General features: G+C 38.9%; 1 protein-coding gene across 1 annotated transcript in view; it reads left to right on the top strand.

Moving 5' to 3' along the window:
- LOC122731294 (glutamyl aminopeptidase) overlaps positions 1–27,727 on the top strand; it is a 138,344-nt gene that overhangs the window by 76,572 nt on the left and 34,045 nt on the right. Inside the window, exons 7-10 of the mRNA XM_043971306.1 lie at positions 1,387–1,521; positions 3,471–3,536; positions 14,768–14,833; positions 14,956–15,107. Of these exons, the coding sequence (XP_043827241.1) occupies positions 1,387–1,521; positions 3,471–3,536; positions 14,768–14,833; positions 14,956–15,107 (419 nt within the window). The remainder of the gene's footprint in view (positions 1–1,386; positions 1,522–3,470; positions 3,537–14,767; positions 14,834–14,955; positions 15,108–27,727) is intronic.

Genomic DNA, 27,727 nt, shown 5'->3' with positions numbered 1-27,727 from the left:
TCATTTTCTAGTTATTCCCACCCCCTTCCCAAGGCACTGTCTTGTAAGAAATTAGTATAGTCAAGCAACACAATTTAATACAGTGGCCTTGTCAGAAAATGAATAATTCTTTTTGCATCTTTAATCCATCACCCCTCTTCCAAAAAACAGGTTTATACAATTGTCAGTCGTCTGAAGCTGTGATGGAACTCACTGGATTTGCTATTGGTAGATCCTTGGTCTCCTAAACTAGTCATATGGGAGAAAGTCAGAGAAGTTACAAATAGCTAAGAATGAAAGATTAATTGGCTAATGTATAGGGGTCTGTACAAATTTTTGCCTTCCAAATGTAATTAATCTGTGTCCTAACTTTTATTTGCACCCCCCCATGTTATTTGGAAGGATGAAAAAGATGTAATTTTTGTTTATATACATAATTTAGATTTATGTTATGAGTGTTTATATCATACCTCTAATTTGCAGATATGCATCTTAAAATATGAACTGGTTAAATGACCTCGAAATTTTCTGTTCCATAAAGTCAGCATTCGGTCTCCTTCCTTCAAACCTCTGCATAGGCCATCCTGCTTGCCGGAAATGTTTTCCTTCTTTACCACCATCTCCTAGAACCCCAACTTACCTCAAAGGCTTGACTCGGGTGCCACCTCTGATAAGAGTTATCTCCTAGATGTTTGTGCTCTCTGCCTCTCCAAATGAAATTCTATTTATCTGTTTAATGGTGTATCTTCATCTAGTACCTCCTTTGTAGGCTCACAAGACTGTAGATGTAGAACTGAAAGATCTCAGAGGTCATCTGGTCCATTTAACAGCTGAGGAAACTGAGGCCCAGGGAAGTTAAGAGATTTGTTCAGAACCACATGGCTGGGAAGAGGCAGTTGCAGGTCCGGTCTCCCAGTAGCTGAATCTCAGTTCATTGCCCTTTCCATTGCTGGAGGACAGAGATTGTTTCACAACCTGCGTTGGTATCTTTCATTCCTAGAAGAGTGCCTTGGACATCTTAAGTAAGGAGGAAATCTAGTTTTCTCAAATCAGGGAATTCTTGGTTCAGGAACTGGCTCCACCTTGGTAGATCCTACATAATTGGGCTCTGACATAGTAGATACATCCTAAGGTGTTGCCTAAAGTATGGCTATGCCATAAGCGACTTGTCCAAGGTCACATAGCTTGACTTATATGTATGTGCTATAAGTGACTTGTCCAAGGTCCTATAGCTTGACTTTTGTGTATGTGCCTTAAGTGACTTGTCCAAAGTCACAGAGCTTGATTCCACATCAGGTTGCCTCTGTCCTCCTAGGACTTTGTTTAATAAATTAAACGTGTTTCATGAATACTCGATGAATTAGACTATTATAAAAACAATTGCATCATATCTGCTTTATTTTCTAGAGTGACCAGATATTACTTGAAGATGTTTTTCCGGTGCAAGAAGAGGATTCCTTGATGTCTTCTCACCCAATTGTTGTAAATGTGACAACTCCTGCTGAAATAACATCTGTATTTGATGGAATATCCTATAGCAAGGTATAAGAAACATCATGTGTCTTTGAAGTACTTTCTGTTTGGTTACTTGACATAGTTAGTGGTTTTCAGTTGAACTGCCCACTGCATGTTCATCTCACTGGACTTGGGACCAAAGCTTATTTTAAAAAATGTTTTATTTTTCCTTCTCCTTGTCTTTGATAATTTGGATTTTATGGGTTTAAAAGTGTTTTCTCTAGTTTGCTTAAAGGAAGAAAACAATGGCCTTCTCTGGTATATGTCCATGATAGGCCTTGTCATTACAAGGATGGATCTCATTCTCAATATCAATGGGTGCTTCAAATTTGCCTTTAGATCTTTTTAGCTAGAACAAATATGCACAGAATTGCTAGGGAAACTGAGGCATCTATCATTCCTGCATACATTACAAAGATGAGGGCATTTTTCATCTGTTTTAAGTCCTTGTGGGAAATGCTAATCATTCAGAACTCCATTTTTTCTCTCTTATTTGAACACTGTCAGCAAGTGACATGATTAGGAATTTCATTTCTTTCCATCTTAGCCACTGGCTGATTCAGTCATTACATTGACACATGACTGACTCTTTCAAAAACTGCAGCTAACAGAAATGTTTCTACATGGTTGAACCCAGTGATTTTGGTTAGGCCTAAAATATGATTTTAGTGTAAAAGCTTTCCTCGTACCATAGAATTAGAAATGTGCAGGATCCTACTTATCTTTTTTTCTCTCTGAAATACAAGATGGCTCTCTGTGGCTCTAATACCTCATTACCCCCTGCTTTCATCTAGTGATCAATCTCCATATTTTTAAGGTTCTCTTTTGTCTTTGCTATCAAACCTTTTCTACTCTTAGACTTTTGCTTATGGCATATATAGCAGCCTGGAAAAGAAAGGTGGACTTCCAAAGAAAGGCTGTACTCCATGCTTGTGAAACACTAGGCCATAATCCAATTCTACCTGTAATAAGGAGCATTTGTTGTCTGACTCTTCATGACCCCATTTGGGGTTTTCTCAACAAAGATACTGGAGTGCTTTGCCATTTCCTTCTCCGGCTCATTTAACACATGAGGAAACTGAAGCAAACAGGGTTAAGTGACTTGTCCAGGGTCACATATGTCATAACTGTCTGAGGCCATATTTGAAATTTGGAAGATGAATCTTTCTGACTACAGGCCTGCCACTCTAACCATTGAGCAACCTAGCTGTAAATGTTAGCTTTCACTTTTATTAAATATCACAGTTCATAATTCATCACAAAAAGGAAAGGGAGAAAAGAGACACTAATCAGATAATTCAAGAAAAATAATGACCTAAAAATAACTTCTAGTGAGGAGCAAAGGAGCTTGGGTCTGAATTTTTCAAAATGCCTAGCTATAAATTACATTTACCAGAGAAGTCCTTAGTTTTCTACTTAATTATTATCAATATAGTCCTTTTTTTAAAAAAAAAAGATACATTTATTTGTTGACCAGTTTTACCTTGGACTTACTTTATTTTATTATACATAATAGAAATGGCAGTCCTAAAGACACACTCATACACACATACACACACACACACACGTACATACATGCACACAAAAGCCAATCCCTTTCTTTTCCATTAGGAGGGCTCCATCTCCTGGTTCATTGGAAGAAATGCAATAACTTTCCATAGAAAGTCCCTAAAAGTCCAAAGGCAAGAGTTTCAATAATTTCTTCATGGCATTGGTTAAACAACTTTTGTTTGTTCTAGAAATTTGTATGTAAACTGTGTGAAGTGATTAATCCATAATTGCATTTAGTAATTAATACATGAATAAAAATATTTTGGAAGCTGTTAATTGGAGAACTTTATTTCCAAACATCTTGGAACCAACAAATGTTCCTTAGCATTGATCACAACAAATCATCTTTTATTCTTTTGCTCTTTCAGTAATGAACTGTAATTGTTCCTTCATATAGTGACTTTTCTCTCTTTTTTTTTTCTTAGGGAGCTTCCATTCTTAGAATGCTTGAAGACTGGATAACCTCAGAGAATTTTAAACTTGGATGTCAGGTATGACTTGTTATTTCTAGTAGTGTAAGCACTGACCTGAGACTATGAATGGGGGAAAATGAAATGGAATAAAAATAGACTTCATAAGTCATGGGATTGAAGCTCTGCCTAATAATGCATGAATCTGTTCTCCTACATCCCTGATATGAGGTCATTGAGCCTCTCTCTACTTAAACATCTAGTGGAGAGTAGCTTAGCACTCCCAGGAAGCCACACATTCCATTTTCAAATAGCTTTTGTTGTTAGGCACGTTCATTCCTATACTGAGCAAAAATCTTCCTCCCTATTACTTGCACCAACTCGTGGTAGCTCTTCCCTCTGAAATCAAACATCATAAATTGAACAGTTTACCAAATTATCTTGCAGGTCTGACCATGTTTCTGCCTCATTCACAAACCTTCTATAGCTTCCTATTACCCTGAAGATAGGGTTTCTTAACCTGGGATATACAAGCTTTTTTTTTAATGGCTTGATAATTGTATATCAATGTAATTGGTTGCCTTTGTGATCCTATATGTTTTATGTATTTAAAAACATCATTCTGAGAAAGGATCCCTAACCTTCATCAGCATAATATCCCTGATACAAAAAAGGGTAAGAACTTCTGCCTAGGATAAGATGAAGGCTCCTAGGTGTGACATTTAAAGCCTTCCATAGTTCAGTTCAGCCTTCATTTCACATTATTCCCTTTCATAAATTCCATATTCTAGCCAGACTGTATTACTTAGACTATTCCATTGAACTTCATACTCTATTTCCTTCCTGCATTCATTCCCAAAGTCTATCCTCGCAAACCCAGAATGTACTTCTTCATCTTAGTATGTCAAAGTCCTTCTATTTTGGCAGGTTTCCCCTCCAGGAAGTCTTCTCATATTCATTCTCCCAAATTGAAAATTATCTCTTTCCTTGAATTTTCCTAAATCATTTTGTATCTCTTTTCCTTTGACCCATAATAGTCTTTTTTAGTTCATATTTGTATATGCACCAATTCAATACAATTAAACATGCATAATTTGTTGGTCCTGTCCAATGCTTTGTGATATTGGGGGGGGGGTGTAAGGAGGGCTGAATGAACAGGATCTGTGATTTAATTGGTACAGGTAGTCTCCTGTGTCCCAAAGCAGGCCAACACCCCATAGCCATAGAGAATTCCCTGAGGGCCCAGCACCATTAAATGACCTGCCTAAGATCACACAGTCAGTATATTTCAGGGGCAGAACTTGAAGCAATCTTCTATACTGTGAGGCAGCTAAAGTTCACTTACAGGACACAAATACAAAAACTAAACAGTGTCTGAGGGGCAGAGGGTAAGGGATAGATAAGGACATATACTCAAGTTAAAATAACAACAACAACAACAACAACAACAACAAATTATATAGAAAATAAGGCAAAATAATTTAAAGAAGAAAGGAACAATGATGCCTCAACTGGGCTTAAAAGAAAGCTAGGAATTCTATAAGAGGAGACAGGAATGAGGGAAGGACGAAGGAAGGTGGGCATTTCAGACTTGGGAGACCGACCTACCCACCTGTTCAAAGGCATCAATGTAGGAGATGGACATCAGGCACAGGAACAGCTTTTTTAAAAGAATGGACAAATGTGTGATGGAAAATCATATAAAATGAGTGGGAAGGTGGATAAGTAACTAGACTGTGGAGGGCTTTAAATTATAAGATGACCATTTTATACTTAATCCTAGATGCAATAAGGAGTCACTCGAGATTTTGTTTTAAGATGGGGATTGAAATGTTCATATCTGTCTTTTGAAATCATCCATTAAGTAGCTATGTGGAGACTAGATTGGAGAAGAAAGAGACTGAAAGTAGGGAGACCAATTAGAAGGGTTCTTCAGTAATTGAAGTAGGAGACAGTGCTGTGTGAGGAGAGAAAGAGGTGTGTGTGAGAGTTGGTGTCAAGGTAGAATTGAAAGGATCTAGAAATGGATTGCCTATATGGGAGAGAGGAAAAGAGAGATGGGGAAGGGGAAAGGATGACTGAGGTTGGAAAATTAGGTGACTGGATATACTTTATATTCTCCCCCAACTTTGTGATAAATGGTAACGTCCTTCAGGAAGGGTTTGTCTTCAATATTTAGAATGTAGTACATAATATATATTTGTGTATTAGATTGAATTCCACATGCCAGTTCTTTGAATATTTTTAAGAAATTGGGTCATATCTTTTCAAAGTCCTATTTATAGAAGAATGACCTCTTTTTTCCTTTCTTCCTTTGTATTTTGGGATAATCAAGAAAACCACAAGGAAGAATCCCCTACTTTTTTTTCTTTTCTTTTCTTTTCTTTTTTCTTTTTTTTTTTTGGTGAGACAATTGGGGTTAAGTGACTTGCCCAGGGTCACACAGCTAGTAAGTGTCAAGTGTCTGAGGTCAGATTTGAACTCAGGTCCTCCTGACTCCAGGGCCAGTGCTCTATCCACCATGCCACCTAGCTGCCCCATGAATCCCCTACTAATTAGTATCAACATTCATTGTGTTTCTACATTAAGATTACAGTGTCCTCTCATCCAAAACCCTAGGGTCATAGATTTAGAGCTAAAATCAATCCATCAACATACATAGTAAACAATTTATTACCATGCTAAGTGCTGGAGAACCTTAGCAGTCATCTCATTTTGCCATGGAGGAAACTGAGACTCAGAGTGGCTTGTTCAAGTATACACAATGGTAAAGTCAGGATTCAAATCCAGGATGTGACAAAAATCTAATCATCTATCTTTCTAATGCACCATACAGCCTTCCTTGCAAGAGTACAATATAGTCTATAGGCACTGCTCTATTATTACCGATGACACTTAGGGATTAAAAACACTTGCTATCGGGACAGCTAGGTGGCATAGTAGATAAAGCACTGGCCCTGGATTCAGGAGTACCTGAGTTCAAATCCGGCCTCAGACGCTTGACACTTACTAGCTGTGTGACCCTGGGCAAGTCACTTAACCCCCATTGCCCCGCAAAAAAAAAAAAACCAAAAAAAAACACTTGCTATCCATAAATTAATCAATGAATGCAAAATTATTAAGCACTTTGTGCCAAACTTGGGGTACAAATATAAAAGGAAGGCAGTTTCTGCCCTCAGTAATCTAGCATTCTAATAAGGCAGGACTTCTTACCCTGGGTCCATGGATAGTTTCAAGTGGTTCATGAACACAAATAAGAAAAAAAAAATACATTTCCCTCAACACTAACTGAAATTTGCATTTCCTTCAATTTTGGGTATAAGTAACAATATTTTGAAAATGGGCTTCACCAGGCTGCCAGAGGGGTTCATGAAGAGAATCATGAAGAAGCGTAAGAATCCTTATAATAAGTGGAAAACACCATCTATAAGGGAGTAGTGACCAGGAAAGAGAATGTCCAAGTTTTAGTCTCAGGTATAAAAAATATGTTGTGAGTGAAATCATAGGGGACCTGATGGATGCGTCCATTCTGGTTAGAATTGCGGTATTGATTTCATGAAAAGTTTTTGAGCAAAAGGCAGAAAGGGTTGAAAGCAAGCTGCTGGCAGATCAGGGGCAGATGACAAGATGATGGCCCAGGTGGAATGTTGAGCACGGCTGAGGGTCTTTCCTGATGCTAAATCCAAGAATCCTTTCTCTCATTATAGACTTAAGCTATTTGTGAAGTGATTAGGATACATTCTTAGCATAGGGGAAGCAGGGAATGAAGAGGGCCTGCTTCCTTTCTGAAGCAGACACGACTAGAAGGTTTGACAGAAATTCAGCACACGTAGCTTATGCCTAATGGGCGTCTCGGGTTCTCTTGGCTTCTTAGTGCTGGCCCCAGGCCAAGTCTCTTAGGGCCTTCCATTTTCAGTGTATCCTACAAAGTGTTTGTACAGCTCCCCAACGTGCCGGCTGGCCGCATTCCAACTACAAATGGAATATTCCTCTTCTTTTCCTTCTACCCTAGGCTTCCCAATTGTGATACCCCGGGTATCTAAGGCAGAACTCTTCTGATGGCATTTCAGCCCATAGGGTATGAAACGTGTCCCAGCATTCCCCCACTCTCCCACCCAGTAATGCAGGATTGTTGGTTGTTGGGGTTTTTTTTTTTTAATTTTTGGATATGATTCTCCAGGGCACTGCGTGCCAGCACTGGAATGTACTTGCTGTTTCTGCCAGCATTTTGATCCTTGTCTAACTGTTCTTTTCTTTATCCTCTGGGCTGTGGTTAGTCCTGGTGACATTTCTCGTGTTTTCAGCAACTTCCCCTCTCCTTCTATCCTCTGCCAGGATCTCTAGGTGACTGGCAAGGAAGGTTATGAGACAGTAGCAAGGGAGGCTAGCTCTCAACCTTTCTGCTTCACGTGAGGATGCCTGTGTTCTCGTGTGATCGCTTCAGTTCTGTGGGTCTCTGTGTGACATATGAAAAGATACATTTTAGGAAATATTTGAGTTTGGATTTTTTTCACTAGAGGTTCAACTCAAACTTCCCTATACCTTCTCATCATTCATCATCCAGCTCCAAATGAGTTTTACTGGTAGTTAGTCAAATGTACCTTTGCCTATACCATAGATTCATAGGTTGGGTCCTGAGAAACTAATACCACCCGTATCTGACTGGTAAAACTCTCTACAAATTTTCCAACAAGTGATCGTCCAGTGTTCCTAGAAGGCCTCAAATGAGGATAAATCTCCTAACTTGTGAAGTAGCTCGTTTCATTCGTAAGCAGGTCTAGTTGATAGGAAATATCTCATTAAGACCAAATCTTCCTCTCTGAAACTTCTAACCATTGTTTCTATCTTTTCTTACGTAACAATTTAATATTTCAACAGTAAGTTTGTTCCACATTCTATTGATTAGCAATGTCAGTTGAGGTATAACTCAGGAAGACAGAATATTTAACAGTGTTACAAAGGATTGTTATTGTTCAATTGTTTTTAGTCTTATGACCCCATTTGAGGTTTTCCTGACAAAGATACTGGAGTGGTTTGCCATTTCCTTCTCTGGCTCATTTTACACATGAGGAAACTGAGGCAAACAGGGTGAAGTAACTTGCTCAGAGTCAGACAGCTAAGAAGTGTCTGAAGGGGGCAGCTAGGTGGCGCAGTGGATACAGCACCAGCCCTGGAGTCAGGAGGACCTGAGTTCAAATCCGGCCTCAGACACTTGACACTTACTGGCTGTGTGACCCTGGGCAAGTCACTTAACCCCAATTGCCTCACTAAAAAAAAAAAAAAAAACTGGCTGAGTCTAGACTTGAACTCAGGTCTTCCTGACTCCAGGCCCTGGTACTCTATCCACTGTGCCAACTAACTGCCCCCCAGATAAAAAAAGAGATTCCCAATTAATTGCCCTTATTCTCTTGGAATACAACAAGACCTCCTCAATGAAATCCATAGTATTAAAAAAAAAAAGATTGACCTAATCATCCACACTGGGAAAATTGATGAAAATGAATATTGTATAACTTACAATATACAATTGTAGGGATAGTCCTCTCTCCTCTCTCCTCTCTCTCTCCTCCTCTCTCCTCCTCTCTCTCTCCTCTCTCTCTCCTCTCTCCTCCTCTCTCTCTCCTCCTCTCTCCTCCTCTCTCTCTCCTCCTCTCTCCTCCTCTCTCTCTCCTCTCTCTCTCCTCCTCTCTCCTCCTCTCTCTCTCCTCCTCTCTCCTCCTCTCTCCTCCTCTCTCTCTCCTCCTCTCTCCTCCTCTCTCCTCCTCTCTCCTCATCTCTCTCTCCTCCTCTCTCCTCCTCTCTCCTCCTCTCTCTCCTCTCTCTCCTCCTCTCTCCTCCTCTCTCCTCCTCTCTCCTCCTCCCTCCTCCTCTCTCCTCCTCTCTCCTCCTCTCTCTCTCCTCCTCTCTCCTCCTCTCTCCTCCTCTCTCCTCCTCTCTCCTCCTCTCTCCTCCTCTCTCTCTCCTCCTCTCTCCTCCTCTCTCCTCCTCTCTCCTCCTCTCTCTCTCCTCCTCTCTCCTCCTCTCTCCTCCTCTCTCCTCCTCCCTCCTCCTCTCTCCTCCTCTATCTCTCCTCCTCTCTCCTCCTCTCTCCTCTCTCTCTCTCCTCTCTCTCTCCTCCTCTCTCCTCCTCTCTCTCCTCTCTCTCCTCCTCTCTCCTCCTCTCTCCTCCTCCCTCCTCCTCTCTCCTCCTCCCTCCTCCTCTCTCCTCCTCTCTCCTCCTCCCTCCTCCTCTCTCCTCCTCTCTCCTCCTCTCTCTCTCCTCCTCTCTCCTCCTCTCTCCTCTCTCTCTCCTCTCTCTCTCCTCTCTCTCTCCTCTCTCTCTCCTCCTCTCTCCTCCTCTCTCCTCCTCTCTCCTCCTCCCTCCTCCTCTCTCCTCCTCTCTCCTTCTCTCTCTCTCTCCTCCTCTCTCCTCCTCCTCCTCTCTCTCTCTCTCTCTCTCTCTCTCTCTCTCTCTCTCTCTCTCTCTCTCTCTCTCTCTCCTTCTCTCTCTCTGATCAATCTCCATCCCTATACTCAGATACTCAAATGGATCTGTAATCTCATCAGTTTGGAATTTCCTTCCAACAATATATATTGCACCTCATTCATGATCACCAATTCTGTGTAACTCTTGTTCATGTCCTCCCATAAGGTTAGCACAGGGGGAATTGGTGGTGCGTGCAATATGCCTTCTCCTGACTTTGCAGTCATTGAAGTACCTGGCGTACCTCATTCTTTCCATATAAGCAGTCCTTCTGCTCTTTATATCATTCAATTGCTTGATAATGTCTTTTATTTGTTTTTCTTTAGAGTCCTAGTTATATGATGCACACTGATTACTAGATAGATAGTTTATATTATAGTGTGTATGTGTGTGTGTATGCACACGCATGCAGTGTGCTATAGACTTGGGATCAGGACGACCTAGGTTTAGGCCCTGCCTTTCACATATATTAGTCATATGACCTCAGGCACGTTACTTTTAATCTCTCCTGCTTCCAGACAACTATCTATTATAAGTTTCAGAGAAGGCATTGAACTGTGTCACAGGAGTAACTTTCCTCCACTGGAGTTCCTTACATTCATGAAATCACAAATCTGTAGGAAAGAGAGAGGTACATCTTGTCATTGAAACTGGATGAAGAACTAGACCCAAATTTCAAAAGGAGAGTGATCTGGATCATATTTGGGAAAATGAATAATATTTCCAGTGATCCCAGGTTGTCATTTCTTTAACACCAATATCCTTCTGGCACTTCTCTGTGTCTATAAATTATGGAATGCTACGATCTCAAGAGAAATAAATTACATGCTATCCAAAGAACCATGCATGGTGGGCCAGCAGCACACTGTGCACAGGAAGTCCTATAATAGATACAATTAAGGGCAGAAAAGGAGGTGGGGCTGGCCATGTAGTGAGACTGAAGGATAACAGATGGACAGACAGACTTTCTCCCTAAGATACCCACAGTACTAGTATGTATGAAATTTCTAGCTCTGAATCTATATTATCCTATTAACTAACTTTAATATCCTTGAACCACATATAACAAAAGAACCAGGGCAGCTAGTTAGCTTACAATAACTAAAGCAACATTTAAAAGAACCAGAGAAAACCATCTCGGGTATTGGGTTAAATTCTCTGTGGAATGTTTGCAGGATGGTTTAGTGGCTTGAGCATTGACACTGAATTGAATCAGAAATGGGTTCAAACCCCACCTCTGATGCTCACACCCTTTGTGACCTCCATGGGCCTTGCTTCCCTCAAGTGTAAAATTAAATGTTGGGCTAACTGGCCTCTGAAGTCCCTTCCAACTTCAGATGAATTGATTCCACGATCCAGAACTGCGGAGTATGGATGCTGAGTGACCCATACTGTTTCTTTTGTTTTGGTGCTGTTGTTTTTTTCTATTTTGAGGTTTTTCATCAGCGCTCTGGTTTTTTCTCTTATGGCATGACTAATGCAGAAATAGGATTAATGTTATTATGTGTAAATGTGTATATATGTATATATGTGTGTGTATATGTATGTATGTATGTGTGTGTGTGTGTGTATATATATATATATATATATATATATATATATAAATAACCTATATCAGATTACCTGCTGTCTAGGGGAGGGGGAAGGGAGGGGAGGGAGGGAGAAAAATCTGAAATTGTAAAGCTTGTATAAACAAAAGATGAGAACTATCTTTACATGTAATGGAAAAAAATACTTTATTAATTAAAAAAAAATCTCATGGCATGAGAAAGTATTGATGGGTGTCTCACCACATTTTAGGATAGAATACTCACAATCCTTGAGGCCCAAAGAAGTATCTCCATACAAACAAGTAAACACAAGCCATTCTCAAGTGGCTGTTATTTAACATTAACCTTATTGATGTTTTAAACAGCTAGGAGACTCTCAAAGCAAATTTGTTGTTGTTGTTCAGTTTCAGTCATGTCTGCCTCTTTGTGACCCCATTTGTAGTTTTCTTGGCAAGGATACCAGAGTGGTTTGCCATTTCCTTCTCCAACTCCTTTTGTAGATGAAGAAAACAAGGCAAACAGGGTTAAGTGACTTGCCCAGGGTCACCCAGCTAGTAAGTTTGCTCAAAGCAAATACATGCTTTGTAACTTGCATTTAGAGTCATAGAGGAGGAAACTATACCTTTCAAATTATCACCTCCCTATTGCTGCCTTGCATCTCTTACTATATAGTTCAGGGCCTTTAACACTAGGGTCCTTCGTGGAAATGGGTTTTATTCCCAAATGAATAGTTGGTTTGGATCTGTTTCTTCCTTCTATACTGTTCTTCCCCAGTCAGCCCAACAACAAATGCATACTGTTTGTCCTAAAAGGGACAGGGTAAGAGCATTTGGATGAACCATGACCACTCCTGAGAAAATATCTTAAAACATTTGTGGGTCATTATTGTCACATTCAGTTACGAAGGGCTTATTGTTATTTTTAGAAGAATTAAGTATTATACTTAATTTCTTTACCTTGGGTTGTATGTGCATGTATGCTAGAGGCTTCGATATAACACTAATAATGATATGAATAACTCATATTTGCATAGTGTTTTAGGGTTTTAAACATGATTTCCTCAAAATAGTCCTCTGAGTTCGGTAGTGGAAATATTATTCTTCCCAAAATAGTCTCAAAAAGATTAGTCCACTTGCCAAAGGTCATGCAGATAGTAAATGTTCCCCTGGTTCTGCTCACTTCACTCTAACCTCAGTTCATACAAGTCTTCCCTGGTTTCCCTGAACTCATCCCTTTCATCATTTCTTCTCCAACTGATGGGTGTCTCTTAGTTTCTAGCTCTTTGCCCAACCTCTTATAAATATTTTTCTACCCATGGGTCCAAACAGGACATTTCTTACTAACTCTAAGTGCTTTAATTGTGACCAAGACAAAACTCTGTAAGCAGTAATTAAAAACGGTTCTATTTAAACATTTCTGTCTTCTCCCTTCCTTTGCCTGCCCTCTGGTGGTAGTGCTGGGAAGTAAACTGGCAGAAGAATACTGGAGGGAGGATGGTAGGATGACTGACAGCCTCAGATATTCTTTCCAGTCTATATTAAGCAGCTTCTACTTACTCATTTCTCAGTCCCTGAAAAGAATAGGAAGTGACAGTGTTTTGTGACCTGGGGAGGGGGTTCTGGAAACCATAGCAGGTAGGGGAAAGTTTCTAAGGGTAAACACACGGGTCACTTTCTTTGAGACTATCTGATTTGGTTTGGACTTGATCCAGGGATTCTTAACCTCAGGTCCTTGGACCCCCCTAAGTGATGGACGATATATGAACTTGGAAGGGTAAAAAATCCTGCATATTTATTTCAATAAATCAGTTTCCTTCATGTATGTTTCCTATATATTTCATTTTATGCATTTAATAACATTCTGGGAAAGGGTCTGCAGATCTTACCAGAGTAACAGAGGGGTCTATGACACACAAAAAGTGAAAGAAACCTTACTTGTGGCTAAGAGGATGATCACACTGGGTCCTGGGCTACTCTGGATAGCAAAGGAAATGCAATTAGAGATATGGATGGTCTCCATGGAAACTGCTAGGATCTTGGTGATAAAGGGCTGGTTTCAGAGTTAAAAGAATGCCCGTAATTTCCTGGAGAGGTGATTTTCATTCTCCATAATTGACATGTTCCAGAAAAAGATGTACACCAACAGAAGTTTGTAAATAGGATTATATTTTAAACATACTGTGAGGACCTGATATTTAAAAGAATTACAAGGCAAATCCTTTTGTACAGGGAAAGATCCTTTTATAATCATTACCTCTCCCAATGTATCATTTTTGTTACTAAAGATTTTTAAATGTTCCATCTGGTTAAGGTCCATTACTTCTATTTTATCTGTGCAACCCACAACCCTATTTAACCTTCCCTGCTGATGTGTGGCCTGCTGTCTCAAACTGAAAAGCACCTGGGTTAATAAAGGAAGAGAGGAAGCAATGGGGTATAGATGACTGCCAAGCTGTAAAAAATCACAGATTCACAGAATGGTAGGGCCCTGTTCAGAGCTTGTTGGTGAATAATCTTTTACTGGCTTTTCAATGTATCCTCAGACTCTGCTATCCTTGAAGAACTCACATTCTGTTTCAAAGCAATCAATCCTTAGAAAATCTTCAAATATTTCTTTTTTGGTTACAATTCCACAAAGCTCAAATAATCACCAGATAGAGAACAAATAGAGCTTCTTAATCAGTAACTATTCCTTGTGGTTTAGGGAGACTATATGTTGACCTATTTAAGTTTCCCTTTACAATGAAAGATGAGAAGTGGTTCAGAGGAATAAGACCAGGGGGTCTCGATAGATGTCAGAGGGTCCAGATGGTATGATGAGGGAGGTGTTGAAATGGATAGAGTGCTGGCTCTGAAGTCAGGAAGACCCATCTTCCTGAGTTCAAATCTGGCCTCTCTGTGTGACCCTGGGCAAGTCACTTGACCCTTTTGCTTCTGTTTCCTCATCTGAAAATGAGAAGGAAATGGCAAACCACTCCAGTATATTTGCCAAGAAAATACCAAATGGGCTAAAAAAGAGTCGGACATGACTGAAACTACTGAACAACAACAACAACGAACTTAAGTAAGATTAAAAAATGACATCTTTATTTTTGCTAACCTCTAACTGAAATTTATCTTTTTCTTCAATCATTTAAAAACATGATTTTGAGAAGGGGCTCCATGACACAAAAAGGTAATAAGGCCACTCACTCTAGAGTTAGGATCCCCAAACCTCTAAATCTTCGCTTCAACATAGGACCACCTAGAGAGGAACAAAGATGAATGTTTTGTTTAATAATTCTTCTCTTTTATACACAGATATATTTGAAGAAATATAAATTCAGAAATGCAAAAACAGATGATTTTTGGGCGGCACTAGAAGAGGTATGAAAGAGAAAGAACAGCCCATCCAGTTGTTAATTACTTTTATTTAGTATTTCTTTTGTTCTTAATATTTGTAAAAAGGAATCCAATTTTTTTGGTTAATCTCTACTTTTAATCCTTAGGCAAGTAATAAACCAGTGAAAGAAGTTATGGACACGTGGACTAGACAGATGGGTTACCCTCTTTTGACTTTAAAAGATAATCGGCTCGTGGAACAGAGTCGTTTCCTGTTGGACCCCAAAGCAGATGCTTCACAGCCAACTTCTTTTCTTGGGTAAGCATGAGCATGCTGGACTAGATAGAGTCACTTTGGTGATATGGGGCCAACTTAAGAAATTCATCACTTGCTACCTGTGACAGCCAGATCACAAACCAATGGGGAGTCAATGCTTATTTTAGACCTGTGCATTATGGGTAATGACATAAAAGGCAGTTATGGAACATGTAATTGCAAAATGTACTCATTCAACTCAATAAATCTTCAACACCTGTGTGCAAAGCTCTGTGCTAGGTACTATTGAATTTCCTCTGGGAAAGAGAGGAAGTGTCTATTGGAATTGAGTTGAGAATCTCTGAGCCTTTGTAAATAATGAAGTTTGTGATCATTGACATCCATATAAATGAATTGGGCAGCCTATGGGGAGAGTTTATTAATAGGTACTGTCACAGCTAGGTGTTTTAGGGACAGCTAGGTGGTGTAGTGAATAGTGTGCCTGGCCTGGAGTCAGGAAGACCAGAGTTCAAATCTGGTCTCAGATACTTACTACCTGTGTGACCATGGGCAAGTCACTTAACCCGAACTGGAGAAGGAAATGGCGAACCACTCTAGTATCTCTGTCAAGAAAACCCCAAGTCAGATCACAAAGAGTCAGATGCGACTAAACAGCAAACTGTTACTTTGGGAAATGGCCTCCTGAGGATCTTCACTACTCACTGATATATTCTATTAAAGAAGCTTGAGCAGAACTGTCTCAAAGATGAACTAATATCAGTTCCCCTACCAATGCCCCTTTAGACAATTGAAGTGACTCATCAACAAAAACAATCAAAACCATGTCCCCAGCTAGCTGGGACTGCAAGAGTTCAGAATCTTTGCTCTTTCTTTAAACATTGATATGGGAGACCAGAAGCAATAAGGAATGTTATTGACTGAACTAAGCTTTAGTGCCAAAATGAAAGACACTGTTAGCTCCAAAATAAGATTTCTAGCTTTGTCTAAAATGTACACATGAATTCTATTTGCATCTAGGAAGTATAAGCAGTTGGCAAAGAGTCTCCATTTCTTTGATATTTTCTTGCTCTCCTGAACAGTCAACAAGCTAAGTAGGAAGAGGTCTTAGAGTGCATCTACACCAACCCTCTTATTTTAACAGATGAGGAAACTGAGGCCAGATGAGGTTAAGTGATTAGCCTACATTCATGCAGAAAGAAAGTGGCAAAGTCCCATTTGACCTGAGGCCCTCCAAACCCAGAATTCCTTTATAGATGTTTAAAGAAAGTGTCTGGGTTCCTAAGCAAAGCTGACAAAATAAATTGAAGTCCTTTCAAAATAAACACATTAGCATTACAGAAAAGTCATTAGACATCTAAGATTTCATAGAAATTCTTGCTTACATAAGCTTTAACTAAATCCTGCTGGAATAGTGAGAATGTGAAGGGAAACTGAAGTCATGCAATTTCAGAGTGTAATATAGTTCCAATGAAATGCATAGATTAGTTCTTCTATTCAAGTCAAAGAAAGGGAAAACAAAAATATTACAATAAACAGAATTATATGAGCTTCTTCAAATCCACCTAAATAAGAAATTATTTCGGTGATGGTGCATTCTGTCCAGCTTTCTTGATTTAACTTTTGCTAGGCTTTGGTTTCCTCCATCTTCAGGAACAGCACAAAATATTTGGATGGCAGCCGGGTGCATGTGATGGTTGCTTAATCGTGTCCACTCAACTCATATTTTTCATGGATTATTATTGTGCCCTAATAGCCAATTGGAGCATAAACAGTTCCTAGGGGATTTGAAGAGACAGAATCCTAGAGAATAGTTTCACTTGAAAAATTGTAAGCCTGACTGGAATAGAAGCACAGAAGGCTAGTTCCTCTTTCTGAAGAACTAAAGTATCTTTTGGGGGATTAAGATGCCTTAAAAGGGAGAGGGAGGAGAAAAGTAAAGTCATCCTATTTCCAACTCCCAATTGATTGTTCTAGAGCCTAGATCACATGAGCAGTATTTGGAAACCCTAATTATTAACATGGTTCACTGCTTTGTAGTTTCAAGATGGCAAGAAAAACAAATACACAATTATGAAATCCTCTACTCCTAGAGGCATCTAATCGGTATCTTTCTGTGGGATTGGAGTCACTAGATATTAGCTCTTTGAGGACATTGTTTTATTTGCATCTGCTACCACATAGTAGGTATTTCATAAAAATTTGACTATAGTTAATTGTGTTCTTGTTAGTTTGGTAATGGAGTGGCTACTTAGCCTCCACCCCCCATTAACTCCCAGGGCTAGAATGACAGCCAGGATGACCTAGATTCAAGTCCTACTTCTGACGCTTATAAGCTGTGTGGCCCTGGGCAAATCACTTAACTTCTCTGAGCCTCAAGTTCCTCATCTGTAAAATGATGAGGTTAGACAAGATTGACCAAACATTTCCCATTCAGCTCTAAATCTATGATTATCTAGTGCAGGAAAATCTCATAGTATCAACTTGCTAAAGTGTAACTGACACAGTATTATTTTACCCTTCAATTTTAGAAAATTGGCAGTTCCCTCTAATATAATGAAGGGAACATATAACTCAGGGGTTACTAATGTATAATTATGCCTAATCTTATTTTTTTCCCCTTTCGGAAAAGGGTGGGTGTGGCAGGAAAGTTACTTTTATTTTTTTTCTCTTCTGATTATACATACACCATAACGTAAACATGGGTCTGACTTGTTTTTAAGTGATAATTCACCTTTCTATTCACATATCTATCAACAGTAAAATCAGCATAACTATGTCAATGATTTATATGATTCCCCTGTCAGCAGCATATTTTAGGCCCATTTATAATTCCTGTTTCATGCTCGCACAAATTAGATTGGTCATATTATGGATTGCCAGAGTCTTTGAATAGTCAGGTACTAGCAACATTTTCCATTTCTTTTTCTCACAGGCATCATAATAGAACCAGAGTTTCTTGTTATTTTCCATGGCTTCCATGTGATTAATGTTAAACCTCTTCCTTTTTGGGGGGGGGGGGTGAGGGAGGCAATGAGAGTTAAGTGTCAAGTGTCTGAGACTGGATTTGAACTTAGGTCCTCCTGAATCCAGGGCTGATGCTTTATCTACTTTACCACCTAGCTTCCCCTGTTAAAACTCTTCCTAATCCAAATTTTTGTGTGTGTGTGGTGGGACAGTGGGGGTTAAGTGACTTGCCCAGGGTCACACAGCTAGTAAGTGTCAAGTGTCTGAGGCCGGATTTGAACTCAAGTCCTCCTGAATACAGGGCCGGTGCTTTAGCTAATCCAAATGTAAAGTCCTTCCACCCACATGATTCTTCTAAAAATATAAAAACTGGAAAGGATTTAAAAAATAGATATTATTTAGAATTTTCCCCATTTTTCACATTGATTTTTTAAAACTTTGTGTTCCAAATTTTCTTCCTCCCTCCTTCCTCAACCCTCCCTAAGAAATCAAGCAATTCAATATAAGTCATATATGTGCAGTCATGCAAAACATCTTCACATTAGTCAGGTTGTGAAAGAAAACATACAAAATAACTTTAGAAAGAGGAACTAACAAATAAAATTATACTTCAATCTGTATTCAGAAACCATCGGTTCTTTCTCTGTTGATGTTTTGCATTTTTCATATGTCCTTCAGATAGCATCCTGCTCATTATTTCTTTCACAGTTACTATTGCTAACTATATTATCTGCCATTCTATTCCCTCTCCTTGATATTTACTCTGTTTTCTATCTCCTTTCACCCCATCCCTCATCAAAAGTGTTTTGTTTTTTACTGCTCCATTGCCCTTTCTGCCCTCCCTTCCTTGCCTCTTCCGCCCTTATCTCCTTCCCCTTCCACTTTTCCTCAGGGCAAAAAATATTACTATACCCACTTGAGTGTGTATGTTATTCCCTCTTTGAGCCAATTCTGATGAAAGTAAGGCTCACTCACTCCCCTGTTCCTTTCCCATCATCCCTTCCATTCTATGAGCTTTTTCTTATTTCTCTTATGTGAGCTACTTTACCACCTTCCACCTCTCCCTTTCCCTTTCTTCCAGTGCATTCCTCTTACCACTTAACTTTATCTTAAATATGTCATCATGGGTCAGCCAGGTGACACAGTGGACAAAGCACCAGCCCTGGACCCAGGAGACCCCAAACCCAAATCCAGTCCCAGACATAAGCCACCCCATCCTGCCTACCCCATGAAAAACAAGGATAAACAAAAAATAAATGCTTTACAGATATCATTCCTTCATATGCAATTCATGCCCATGCCCTCTAAATATATTCCTTTTAGCTGCCCTAATACTGAGAAAGTTTTTACAAGTTAGAAGTATTATCTTCCTATGTAGGAATGTAAACAGTTTAACATTTAATATCCCTCATGATTTCTTTTTCCTGTTTACCTTATTATGCTTCTCTAGGGTCTTGTATTTGAAAGTCAAATTTTCTATTCACTTCAGGTCTTTTCATCAGGAATACCTGAAAGTCCTGTTTTTCATTGAAGTCCCATTTTTTTCCCCTGAAAGATTAAATTCAATTTTGCTGGGCAGGTGGCTTTTGGTTGTAGTCCCAGTTCCTTTGCCCTCTGGTGAAAGGATCTTTTAAAATAAGTAACAAATAGCAATAACACCACTAATAACAACAATGAGGATGATGATATAAAACATCTGATAATTCTAGAGAAATCTAATTATCTAACATCTTTTATGTTGGATAATAATAATGATAGCATTTATATAATGCCTTAAGGTTTGGAAAGTGTTTTACAAATATTATTTCATATGATCCTCACAAAAATCATGGGAGGTAGGTGCTACTATTATCCTTATTTTACTATTGAGGAAACTGAGGCAGACAGTAGCTGAATGACTTGTCCAGGATTATATAATTAGTAAGTGTCTGAGCAGGATTTGAACTCTGGTCCTCCCAACTCCAGGTCCAATGCTCTGTGTATCAAGGCATCTAGTTATCTCTTTTAAGGTCATCTGCTTCAGTCCTCTCATTTTGCAAATGAGGAAACAAATTCAGAGATGATCCATGATTTGCCTTTGTCCATGATCACAAAGCCTAATAGTTTTTTTAAAAAGTATATGTGTGTGTATGTATGTATACATATATATGTATATGTATATGTACATACATATGTAAAAATATTTCTCAAGCTGTAGTACTTTGCCTTTTTATCACATCTGCTTTCCCACTTTCTGCTTTTCCCTAGCCCCAGAATGAGACCTAGGAGCAACATTCAATTCCCTCCCTCTTTTCCCCCGCTGGAATCCCAAGGACTCTTACACATAGAGCAGACACTCGCACAGAAGGGGAGTCTGCATACACTACATGAACTTGGTTCTGAGTCCCTATATGACAATGAATTTTCATTATTCATTGAATTCAATTTTATACCATCACATCTATAACGAATCTTTCCTTCAAAGGACTCTCTAATCAATTTTTGTTTTATCAAGGCTTAGGATATGGAATCATGTCAACATTTACATTTTTCCCTAACATCTGCCTTTAATTGCTAACATTCATACATTGTTTTCATTTTCTTTAGACTGTTTCAGGGGCGTATGTCGCTTCAATCAGCACTTATCGGCAAAGTCAATACTTGCTATGCCTAGAAGTCTGATGAGAACCATCACTACTATTTTCTAGCCTAGTTTTCTCACTGGAAAATACATTAGCATTGGTTTCCAACCAAAATCAGTGAGATCATACATAATCTAGAGGGTTAAAGCTTTTCTGCACATCCATTTTCCCCATTTACAAGGTCAACTGTAAACCTTCAACAAAGCATTCTTTCCTTTCCTAATTTCATCAAAAACATTAGAGCAATCTGTGCTTGTTTGTATCATGACATAAACTCCTCTTGCCATCTTTGTCCTTCAGTTCCAGGATGAATTTTGGTCAGTACTTTACTGGGTTGCTTTGTCTGTGAATAGAAAAATAATGAGGATATTCTATGTGGAAAGCACCTCGTAGATTATCACTTTGTAAAAAAAAAAAGACAGTGAGGTCCTATGGTTCATCCTAACAATGAATAAATTTTAGAATTATGATATTTTCCTTAATTGATGAAAAGAAATGACACTTGAATGGATAAATGATTCCCACTGAATATCAGTTTCTTAAGAGCAGTGTTTTTTGTTTGTTTATTTTGTTTTTTGTTTTGGTTCTTTTTTTTGGTGAGGCAGTTGGGGTTAAGTGACTTGCTCAGGGTCACACAGCTATAAGTGTTAAGTGTCTGAGGCTAGATTTGAACTCAGGTCCTCCTTAATCCAGGGCTGGTGCTCTATCCACTACACCACCTAGCTGCCCCAGAACAGTGTTGTTTTTAAAAAATTGTTTTTATCCTCAGGGCTTAGCACAGAGTAGGTGCTTAATAAATAAATACTTGTTGATTGATTGAATGACATGAAAACTTCCACTAAAGTGATATTCTAATACTTCTTTGTGACATGGAGGTGACCCTCGATTCTTGAAGACCATGCCTATGAAATAGAAATTCTAGGCCTTGATCTAATAGTTTAACTGATGACTTCTGTCTTTATCAGAAGTTACTAGCATACTAATAGGTGGTAGAACCTAGAAAAGTGATCAGCTATGTTATAGTTTGGGGTAGCTAGTGTTAAGGGCTAAAATTCTAGCTAAACTGTCTAAAATATCTAATGAGTGGTCGCCAATCAATTACAAGCTTTAGCAAGAGTTAGACTTTTAAGCATTTATTAAGGAGAATAAGAATTTGGTAAAGAGAGAGAGAAAGGCCTAGATTCCTATCTATTAAAGGGAGAGCACATTTTTAGCTCCCTTCTCCGCCAGAGTCCTCAGGAAAGAGCCCCAGAGTCAGCGCCAGTCTCTTCCTTCCTCCTCCCACTAGCCCGCGTCACTTCCTGACTCCTGGTCTTGCCCTCAAAGACCTTCCCTTCATGGGCAGAACTCTTCTACAATAAGTATCCAGCAGGTGGCGTTATTCCAATCATTACAGTCCCCCCTGTTATTCCTCAAGAAACAAAATGTTTCCTTGATGGAACAGTAAAAAGAATATAATAACTATTAGCGTCCTCATGAACCGACACTTTGACATTGGTCTTGCAAAGGGAGGGCCTCTGCAGAGAATACATATTACAGATGGTGTATATTATAACAGAAAAAGAAAAGAGAAAAACCAAAACAAAACAAAACAAAACTGTTCATTTAAAGTCTCTGAAAGTCTTTTCTCAGACGTCCTCTAGGTGTAGTCGTGGAATGGAAGTCTTTTCAGGGGTTGATGTGTGGATACTGGTAATCAGCCAGGAAATTTCCTACAAAATTGAGCTTAACACAACTTTAAAATAGCTTTGTCAATAATCAAATCAAACAATGAAAGTTCTCAAAAACATGTCTAAGGGAATACAGAATCTTAGTTGTTAACATGTGAAACATACAATAAAACAAAAATTGAACCATTCTTTAAAATTATATTATTATTATAGTCCCCCCTTATGGAGAGTAATTGAGAAGACAATTGCTGCGATATTAATTTTTAAAAATAATTTTTATCTTTGTTTCATCACTTTTTGCATCATCTGCCTAATTATCCTCATGCCATTATGAGAAATTAGAAAATCTAATATAATTGGTAACAGGTGTCAAGGCCAAATTCAACACTGTATTTATCATGACACCTGAGATAATTATGGGGGTTACCATAAAAGAACAGAGAAATGATGGGATATGAGCATTCCCACACTTGAGCAATATGTACTGCCCATACAGTATGCCAGGCTTAAAATAGGTGGATGGAATATATGTCCATGCCACCGAACATATTGGAAGAAACTGAGTCAGACTTAATCAGATGCATGGGATTGAGATGTCCATGGCATCAGGCATATAGGAGGGAGCATAGAAGCCAGGTGTAGAAGTGAGATGGGTGGGATGAATACTTCCAGCCATCTGTACAATATTGTGGGGAAAAAGAGAATAAAATATTAAACCAAGAGAATCCAACCTCAACATTTGTCAAAAGCCGTTCCCTCGGCCATACCTTGACTTCATGCATGTCTCCCCTCATGTGACAGTTCAGTGTCTGCTCTTGCATGTATTCCTCTTGTGATTGGATGGCATCTTGGCCAACTGGCATCTGATAACTCAGAATAAAGGCAATTAATGTCTTAAATGATAAGTTCCCATAATTCCAAGTCTCATATGGATTTAAAAATTGAGGATAATAAATGATTGCAAAAAATGTGAATACATCTTGACTCAGAACACAATATATAATTACGCAACAATTTCAAATAATACCCCTGTTATTTTACTTAGTATACAATTACTTTTGTGAAAAATCAGAACATATTTAAATACAAGTTAAAGCACAACAGAATCTCAAAGAAAACTTTTTTTTTGAAAAAAGAACTTTTACAAATGTTCCCCTCTTTTTTTTGGAATATGCTTATCAAAAATAATACTTCTAGAATCAAGTTACACTTGCCATGGCAACCAATTTGCCAAGGAAATGCTTTAAAGAGTTTGATCAAATAATCAGTTGAGAAAAAATAACAAAAACAAACAACTCAGAATATGGGAGCACAATACTCCTAGAATTAACATTGTATTATGAAATCAAAACCATCTTGCAATGTTTCAAAATTAGAGAGATGAATAAATAGAAAAAAATACACACGGAACAATAAAAGACAATGAAATTCAAACTAGGGAAATCTAAATAAATATGAACTTAATGTTAATAAGAGTATTATCAAATATAAACTTGATCACATGACTATAAAAAGCTTTTACAAATATTCTCCTTGTTTTAAAAACTAATTATAAGACACAATCTCAAAAGCATTGAAAATCTCTATGAAAATAGACCCATACCATTAATTTCAAAATGTATATGTAATAGCATAGAAATCCTATGTAACCTCTGAACTGACATTAATACTCTGAGTGAATTCAGAACACTTTTGATTCTGATATCTAAAATCCCCAATACTCATATCAATACCTTGCTGCTTACTTCTACATTTCTGTAAAATATATACTCTTCCATGCCAAAAGAAGCAGAGTCTTGAACTATGTTGATTGTCATTCTTATTCGGCTTAAGTTTTTCTTCTTTAACCCCTCTATATTGTCTGTCAGTCTTTTCACCATACAAATGCTTTATAAGATTACTAATTAAAGACAAAAGCAGGTTAGCAAAATTATGAACAAAACAAGCATATCTGGAATTTAAAGGGCTTTCTAAGGTTGTCTCAGAAGCACAGCCAGGCTGGGGAAGGGCTGAGCCTGAAGCTGCAAATGTAGTTAGAGAAAGTTGCGCATGAGCATTAGATCTCTGGACTTCCCAGGCAGGGGAAGCAATGGGCTTGGCCATGGGAGGAGTAGAGGGTGGGGTCTGGAGAGGAGGGGAGGGACCAGAGCAATTTGAATCAGACTTGATTTTGAACTCAGGCCTGGATTCCTCTTCCCCCACTTTGCCTCCAGGTGCTAGGGGATTAAAAGTTTCTAGAGGGTGGGTCATTGCCTCCAGGCATGCAAAATTAGAGCAACAATTAGTGTTAGAACTGGGAAAAGCTGCAGGAATCTCTTCAGGTTTCTCTGAAAAAGCATGGTTGGGAGAGGGAGAGATATTTCCTTGTGTGAGTAAGTTGCTGGCTCTTTTAACAAAAATAAAAAGAAAAATAGAAAATCCACAAAAACAAAGCATTAACATGATCTTATCTCCCATTTGTCTGGTTAAACAGACTAAAATAAAAAATAGGGTAATTAGGGAGTTTAAAAGGTCCATTCGAAAAAATTTAAAGGAAAACACAGCCAGTACACCAGTACTTAGCAGTTAAAGGGAGAGGGAGGGGAAATTTCTTACCCAACCAGAAGATCAGAAGAAGACTGAGGTTTAGCTTTCCTCTTCGTGGTCAGCCATCTGTTAAGGGCTAAAATTCTAGCTAAACTGTCTAAAATATCTAATGAATGGTCGCCAATCAATTACAAGCTTTAGCAAGAGTTAGACTTTTAAGCATTTATTAAGGAGAATAAGAATTTGGTAAAGAGAGAGAGAAAGGCCTAGATTCCTATCTATTAAAGGGAGAGCACATTTTTAGCTCCCTTCTCCGCCAGCGTCCTCAGGAAAGAGCCCCAGAGTCAGCGCCAGTCTCTTCCTTCCTCCTCCCACTAGCCCGCGTCACTTCCTGACTCCTGGTCTTGTCCTCAAAGACCTTCCCTTCATGGGCAGAACTCTTCTACAGTAAGTATCCAGCAGGTGGTGTTATTCCAATCGTTACACTAGGTGGTACATGGACGCATGGAGTCAGGAAGAGTCATCTTCACATGTTCAAATCTGGCCTCAGACATTTACTAGCAGTGTGACTCTGGGCAAGTCATTTAACCAGGGTGCCAAATCAGGGTGCTGACTGTGCTTCAGGAAGTGGGAATGAGGGAGCAAGAGAACAATGCATTCATCATGCCTATCTTTCGCCTCTTCTTGAGAATGCCAAGAAGTTCTGCCATGATTTTGGAAACTCTGGCTATTTTAGGAGTAATATAGCCAATCCCCAGCAGGGTTACTGGTGATAAAGCAAGTTATATACGTTTTTGTACTGGGGGAATGATTTTTCTCCTTGAAAGGACCCATGTGAATGCTTAGGGAATATTTGTTTACCCATGAAACTGGGGAATCAGTGGGCCAAGTTTATGCTTCAGAGTTTTGTCCCCTCTCTCAATATCCCCTCCCTAGTGCCATGAAAGATAATTATCTCAGAAATATGTTTTTGTTTCAGCCAGATAGTAGATTATACAATCACGGAAAGATCGTTTGAAATGTCCATTTTCTAAATTTACATCATTTTTCTCAATGTCAACATTAAAAAGAAATCAAATGATTATATTTACATTATGGACCCAGTTCTCACGCCTCACTTTCCTCTATGTGTTTCCATCAAGGGTCAGAAAAAAGGGAAAACATCTAATCTTTCTACTCAAAATTTGGTAAAACCCATTTCTCCTATTTCCAAAAGTGAAATTCAGGATCATAGATTTGGGGCTGGAAGTTATCTAGTCCAATACTTTCATTTTCCCAAGAAAGAAACTGAGGCTCAGAGAAGTTATGGTTTGCCCCTAGTCGCACAAGTTTATAAGTATGAGAAATAAAACTTGAAGCCAGATCCTCCTGGCTCCAAGCCCATTACTCTGTCTGTGACTCTATTACTGGGGGCTAAGGAAAGTTGGGGGCTAACAGCTGGGTAGTTCTCAGTTGGAGAAGTCTCACACACACACACACACACACACACACACACACCACTAAAGCATGTCAAGCCTTTATTAAGCACCTACTCTATACAAGACACTATGCTGGGCACTGAGCATGCAAATACAAACATTAGTCAGCCCATGTTATTACAGAGCTTACATGAGTGATGCCTCTGCTATCCAATTAACCCAGAAGATAATGTCTGTCATTTCCTTTATTTTACTTATCTTGTCAGGTTAATGTCTATAGTGAAACACCCCTTAGATAATTTAACCTCAATATCCCTAAAAGCCACAAGGTAAAAAGAGAGATGTGGCTTTAAATCCATCCTCCACCACCATTTACTGGCTACACGACAATGGGCAAATTATTTAACCTTTCTGAGCATTTTCAGTTCATCTGTAAAATGGGTTCTAATGCTTGCTCACAGAATATTTTGAGGCTCTAATGATATCAATACTGTGGACGAAAGCACTTTGTAGTCTTTTGTTGTTCAGTTATTTCGGTTGTGTCTGACTCTTTGTGACTCTGTTAGGGTTTTCTTGGCAAAGGTACTGGATTAGTTTGTCATTTCCTTTTCCAGTTCATTTTACAGTTAAGTGACTTGCCCAGGGTCACACAACTAGTAAGTGTCTGAGGCCAGAATTGAAAACATGGAGATGAGTCTTCCTGATTCCAAGCCCAGGGCTCTATCCATTGTACCTGCCTCCTTTATAGTCTTTAAGGGGCCATAAAAAGTTAGCTATTATGAAATTCCTAGCAGTTTGTGTTATCATGACCTTTGGATTTCATACACAGATGGCCCCTTCTCTAAGACTCAGTGTGGTTCAAACAGACTGCATCTTAAAGCAGCTTTTCCTAAGGAGAACTGACTCTAGATGTCCCAATAGCCAGAAGCCACTAAATGAGCAGGTGACAAATTACTAGTAGTGACACGCAGTTCTTCTGTTCCAGACACATTAACATAAGTGGATGGGAACAGTGGAAAGTGAATTCACAAAAAGGGAGTATAAAAGGTAGATAAGAAATCATTATTGGCTCTTTGGAGAAAATGAGAAAATGAACAAAAAAGCTAACTGAGGTTGTGTGAGATTTCTGGCACGTCAATAAGTTCTCCAAAAGAATCATGGAATCTCAAAGAGGGAAATGTGGTGGCAATTTACCTTGAGGTCACCACCATCAGAAATTATATAAGAGATCATCCTTCAGAAACCCAGACTAAGTTTTCAGTGTAGAAACTGTATAATACTTCATCACAAGCTGCAAAAATTTAATGTTCTAGTAGATGGAAGTATATGTCAGAAGCTAACTCTCTTTTTATGGATGACATGAGAAATCCACATACTATTCAGTATTCTCAGACCTCAAAGTGTCTCAGAAAACTCAACCAATAAACTCTGTTGGAACTAGGTCATTATTATAAGGGGTAGGG

This window comes from Dromiciops gliroides, chromosome 6, assembly GCF_019393635.1.
Source record: "Dromiciops gliroides isolate mDroGli1 chromosome 6, mDroGli1.pri, whole genome shotgun sequence".
Classification (NCBI taxonomy): domain Eukaryota; kingdom Metazoa; phylum Chordata; class Mammalia; order Microbiotheria; family Microbiotheriidae; genus Dromiciops; species Dromiciops gliroides.
Note: the sequence above shows the minus strand (reverse complement) of the source record. Positions and strands in the feature narration are given on the sequence as shown.